Genomic DNA, 5,700 nt, shown 5'->3' with positions numbered 1-5,700 from the left:
ATGTGCTAAATACAACCTTTCAACTTAGTTATGAATGTCGGGTTAGTGTTGAATATAGGCATGTCAGTAGCACATCTAGCCACTAGATGGCGGGATAATGATGAGAGAATGCCGAGCCATCCCACTGGGCATAGACGTCCATTCAACATTATTCCACGATTTAATTCAACCAAGGTGTGCCCAGCGGGATGGGAGAACTCTTGGCTGCATTCTGCGTTTGATTGAATGTAATTCAACTAGAATAAAACACTGAAATATGTAACTGTGGAAATGTAATCAAAGGTACAGGTGTGTCTTAATTCAACTAGAATAAAACACTGAAATATGTTACTGTGAAAATGTAATCAAAGGTACAGGTGTGTCTTGATTTAGTGCTTTTTAAAATGCAAGCGGAGAATGAATTCAGCCAGCCACTCTAAAAACCTGACAGTGAGAAATTAAATGTCGTAAACTATTAAAAATCGTAAACCATCTCTGGTATGATATTGCATAACTTTTAATGTTTGACAGACCAGTTTCAGGAGGAAAGCTTTTGTGTGACTTGACTCTCATCTCCTTTATTGCTACAGTCAACAGAACCATGTATTTAGACAGTTAGACCAATGCGGTTTCCAGCGTGATGATACATTTACATGACACTTGAACATTCTATGGCAGCCATGTTAGTTCCCCATTAACTTTACATGTGGAATATTAAAACAATGCTATGCAACCGAATGTCTAGAATTAGAACAATATTCAACATTCTAAAAGTTGACCAAACTCTCGAATGCCTCTGCAGTCGAAATGCGTTCGTCCATCCTGTATTCTATTCATTCTACACCGCGTCATGGTGAAGTCAGATTATTCCATATAAGGAGGTGGGGTTTGGAGAATTGATCAGGGCACGTCAAGAAAAGCACCCATACGTTGTACTGAACTAGTGCGGAGTAGACTCTCGACAAGGATACAGCAACAGTAGGCTATCACCTGAACTATCATAAACCGTATTAAGAGATATCATTTACACTCCTGTTTATTACAATGGACTGCGCTTTTGAGCACTTGGATGCTGTTGGTTTTCTGGAGATTTGGCAACACTTTGATGCAGACGGTGAGAATTATTAATATTATAACCTAACCACGCGAGCTATAACTTGATATGTTATTTTTAATGCAAAAAAAACAACAAAAAAACATGTTATTTATGTAAAGAAAACGTTTAAAATGTATTCTAAAACGTATGAGAGAGTATTTTAAATGTTGTTAATGCTTCTACAGATAATGGTTACATTGAGGGGAAGGAGTTGGATCACTTCTTCCGTCACATGATGACGAAATTAGGTCCGGAGGTAAGTACATATGTTTCCCCCTCTTATCTTTTATCTATTTTATTAGCAGCCTAATAACGCGCAACACATTTGAAGCGCAGCAGGTGCATTTTGTCTATTTGCGAGTTACTGCCCGAAACTAGTGTGCCGCCTTATAAATGACGCATAACAGATACATGATCATTATTATTGTAAATATCCTCTTCTAAATATGTCTCACTGTTCCTCGGAAGTGTTATCGGACGTTCCTCTATTACAGATATCCTACAGTGTGTTGAAGGCACTTCCTCTTGTATACCATAAGTGGTGTGCCACTGTTGCCTCTATGGGAGATTGCCAACAACATCTTATTTTTGCGTTAATTATTTACAGTCGATCAATGTACCTCTTGGTCTAGATGAGTGAATAAAACGATTCGATGGCAGGCTACTGATGATTGACAGGTAAATAAAACTATGGGTTGATACAGGAAAACAGCCAGTACTTTCCCCATGTAAATGTGCAGCAAAGGGCAGCGTATCTTTAGTTATAGCTCTGTCCAAACAAAGGCTCTATTCAACCTTTTAGTGTGTGTTTGTCTTTTTCCTGAGTGGGATGAGCTGCTGTCCAGATGGGCTCAAGGATGCCATTAGGATGCTACAGGCATCAGCAAACGCAATTATGGGCTGTGTCCCAAATGGCACCCTATTCCCTATACAGTGAACTACTTTTGACCAAAGCCCTATGGAACCCTGTTCCCTATACAGTGAACTACTTTTGACCAGAACCCTATGGCACCCTGTTCCCTATATAGTGCACTACTTTTGACCAGAACCCTATGGAACCCTGTTCCCTATATGGTGCACTACTTTGACCAGAACCCTATGGAACCCTGTTCCCTATATGGTGCACTACTTTGACCAGAACCCTATGGAACCCTGTTCCCTATATAGTGCACTACTTTTGACCAAAGCCCTATGGCACCCTGTTCCCTATATAGTGCACTACTTTTGACCAGAGCCCTATGGAACCCTGTTCCCTATATAGTGCACTACTTTTGACCAGAGCCCTATGGAACCCTGTTCCCTATATAGTGCACTACTTTTGACCATAGCCAATAGAACACAATAATTGGTTTAGGGCGCCATTTGGGACGTATAGTTGATGTTCTGGCTTACTTCACAGTGGGTGGTTAGAGAGAGACCATGTTCAGCACTGACAATGGGTTCTGTGATGGTGATGCTGTTTTTAATGGTTCCTGCGGATGTGTAGGAAACTAAATATTGTTGTGATATTGTTCAAATACATTTAAACTGACCACCACTTGGTAGTCTTAAGACCAATAACATCTGTGCTCAGTTTTCATCTCATTTGTCTATCATATAAACAGGAAGTATTGTCACGCTCGCTATCCTCAAACTCCCCGTCATAAATCGACCAAGGCGCAGCGTGCATGTAGTTCCACGTCTTTTAATGAAACGTGCCGCAACCAAGATGCACACAAACACACACAGGAAATTAATTACCCACAAAACACAGGTGGGAAAAGGCTACCTAAGTATGGTTCTCAATCAGAGACAACGATAGACAGCTGCCTCTGATTGAGAACCACACCCGGCCAAACACATAGAAATAGAAAATCATAGAACATAGAACATAGACTGCCCATCCAAATCACACCCTGACCAAACCAAAATAGTGACATAAAACGCTCTCTATGGTCAGGGCCTGACAAGTATTGACATTAAAGTCTGAAAGGACAAATCTGGAGAAGTTTTTGGTTTCCAAGAAGATTATAATCACTTGCCTAAAAAAATGTAAATGAGCTATTTACATACAGAGGTGAAATATATTTCCTGCCTTTCACTTACACATACGAGAGGAATCAGAAAGATCAGGACTGGAATTATTTATATTTTGGTTGTGATCATCAAATACGTTCTCGGAGCTCAACTTGCCCGACCGCAATAAATGACATAAATGACATAAATTGTCTGTATTTCACTTTGCTTTCAGTCTTGCACTAAAGATCGTCCTGTTCCTGCCCTTAGACCATGGACACACTGCTTGGTCAATATGTTCACTTAAATTGGACATCATTATGCTTAAGGTCAACAGCTGATAAGGAACATAATACTATTGAGAACAGACTCATGTCTCTGTATTATTGGGAAGCTGCTGGCACCTGCATGTCTGGGACACGTCATTTATTGAGAACAGACTCATGTCTCTGTATTATTGGGAAGCTGCTGGCACCTACATGTCTGGGACACGTCACTTATTGAGAACAGACTCATGTCTCTGTATTATTGGGAAGCTGCTGGCACCTGCATGTCTGGGACACGTCACTTATTGAGAACAGACTCATGTCTCTGTATTATTGGGAAGCTGCTGGCACCTACATGTCTGGGACACGTCACTTATTGAGAACAGACTCATGTCTCTGTATTATTGGGAAGCTGCTGGCACCTACATGTCTGGGACACGTCACTTATTTGTGTTTGTTCCTGCTCTCACTGTATGTACACAGCTAATTAGTTATGAAGTGTATCTCCAGTGAAGTAATATTTGATATGCATATTATATATACCTTATATACAACCCATAATAAGACTATGTTCTTAATATGATCAAAGTCTGTCAAAACTGATATCTGTCTCCATAAAGGAGATTTAGTACTATGCTAGATACTATGGTTGAGTTACTGTAACAGGCTATCAAGAAACGCATCAGAATGGAAAACTAAAGGAAAGTAGATTTAAATACATTGTAATACAAACGATTCACATTAACTTAAATTACAAGGCATTATTATAGGCATGATCAGAGAGAGAGAGAGAGAGAGAGAGGGAGAGGGAGAGGGAGAGGGAGAGGGAGAGGGAGAGGGAGAGGGAGAGGGACAGAGAGAGAAGTCATAGCCTGAAAAAGCCCCAAGAGGCCATGGGAAGGAGAGAGAAAGAGAGAGAGAGTGTATTTCACCACAGCAGGTCGGGAACAAAAAGAGAAAGACAGAATGAATCTAAGACTTCTTTATAACACCTGAGTTGTTTGGGTTCAAAATATGAGTTGTTGACCAATAGGATTACTTTAAAAGTGACCTTCCAATCAGAAGACAACAGAACCTCTGCTTGACAGAGATGTGACAGAATGGGGAATGGTGAGATAATGCAGCAACACACAGGAAGTCATTGCATATGTAACAGTATAACTTTAAACCGTCCCCTCGCCCCGACCCGGGCGCGAACCAGGGACCCTCTGCACACATCAACAACAGTCACCCACGAAGCATCGTTACCCATCGCTCCACAAAAGCCGCGGCCCTTTCAGAGCAAGGGGAACCACTACTTCAAGGTCTCAGAGCGAGTGACGTCACCGATTGAAAGGCTATTAGCGCGCACCACCGCTAACTAGCTAGCCATTTCACATCCGTTACACATACAGTGTAGAGAGTCAGTTCAGGGAGGAAGCATCACTGATCATCGGGTATATTACATTCCCACCAGAGACAGGAGGCCTGTGGGAAACCAGTAAGCACATCTGGTCAGAGGAGAGGGAGGGGGGGGGGGGGGGGGAGTCATAGTAACTGTGGTAACTGTTATTCTTGTCTCTCTCTCCGTGCAGAATAAAGTAACAGAGGAGAGGGTCCAGAGGCTGAAGCAGAGGTTCATGTCAGCCTATGATGTCACCGCAGACGGACGCCTGCAGATCCAGGAGGTAACAGTCAACAGATGGAAAGGGAAACCTATAGCTATAACAATCTAAGATACAGCCAACAGAACATGGACATCTCTGAGAGGCATGAGTGACACAAGCTGACAAATAGCACAGTAACAGAGAGAGAGAGAGAGAGAGAGAGAGAGAGAGAGAGAGAGAGAGCGCGCGCTTTCATCCACTTTCAAAAGAAGACCAATTCATTTGACCACAAATCTCAAAGGCTTCCAGCTTTTATAAGTGGGGGAAGTGATCAATATATTTGTGTGGTTCCTGTGGGATGTTTTACTGTATATGGGAGTGGTCACTCACAGTAAACGCTCTCTCATCCATCTGAAGTTGGCAGGCAAGCCACAGCGTCTCTTTGTGTGGTTGATGGGGAGAGTGCAGCGCTAGCAGCTAAGGGCGAGGAAACCATTTCACTAATGGGATGAACAGTATATCGTTTGTAGAGATGGAGCGATAGGCACTTGTTTTAATTGTCCAAAGCACGATTCAGCATATATGACAGCCAATTGCATGACCAGATTCATTACACATGAACCAGCAGGAATCAATGACTGGTGCCACCTTTTTTCTCAGAGTTCTTGTTGGACAGTATTTTTGGTGCACAGTGCTGCAGTAGTAACCTACAACTGGGCTGTTTCCTCATGGTCTTTCCTCTCTCTGTCTCTCTCTCTCTCACTCTCTGTCTCTAAAT

General features: G+C 42.1%; 2 protein-coding genes across 2 annotated transcripts in view; both read left to right on the top strand.

Annotated features, from left to right (window-relative positions):
• Positions 1-876: 876 nt before the first annotated feature.
• LOC139572453 (secretagogin-like) lies at positions 877-5,059 on the top strand. The gene is made up of 3 exons (XM_071395202.1): positions 877-1,093; positions 1,261-1,331; positions 4,911-5,059. Exons 1-3 carry the CDS (start codon positions 1,024-1,026, stop codon positions 5,049-5,051), a joined length of 282 nt encoding a protein of 93 aa, XP_071251303.1. The 5' UTR covers positions 877-1,023; the 3' UTR covers positions 5,052-5,059.
• Positions 5,060-5,087: 28 nt separating this feature from the next.
• LOC139572434 (F-actin-uncapping protein LRRC16A-like) overlaps positions 5,088-5,700 on the top strand; it is a 131,976-nt gene continuing 131,363 nt past the window's right edge. The window contains exon 1 of the mRNA XM_071395185.1: positions 5,088-5,091. Coding sequence (XP_071251286.1) covers positions 5,088-5,091 — 4 coding nt within the window. The remainder of the gene's footprint in view (positions 5,092-5,700) is intronic.

This window comes from Salvelinus alpinus, chromosome 4 (genome assembly GCF_045679555.1).
Source record: "Salvelinus alpinus chromosome 4, SLU_Salpinus.1, whole genome shotgun sequence".
NCBI lineage: Eukaryota > Metazoa > Chordata > Actinopteri > Salmoniformes > Salmonidae > Salvelinus > Salvelinus alpinus.
Note: the sequence above shows the minus strand (reverse complement) of the source record. Positions and strands in the feature narration are given on the sequence as shown.

Coding starts and splice junctions, on each gene's coding strand:
- LOC139572453 (XM_071395202.1), top strand. CDS start 1,024: ATGGACTGCGCTTTTGAGCACTTGGATGCTGTTGGTTTTCTGGAGATT. Junction 1,094..1,260: donor GCAACACTTTGATGCAGACG/GTGAGAATTATT, acceptor ATGCTTCTACAG/ATAATGGTTACATTGAGGGG. Junction 1,332..4,910: donor TGACGAAATTAGGTCCGGAG/GTAAGTACATAT, acceptor CTCTCCGTGCAG/AATAAAGTAACAGAGGAGAG.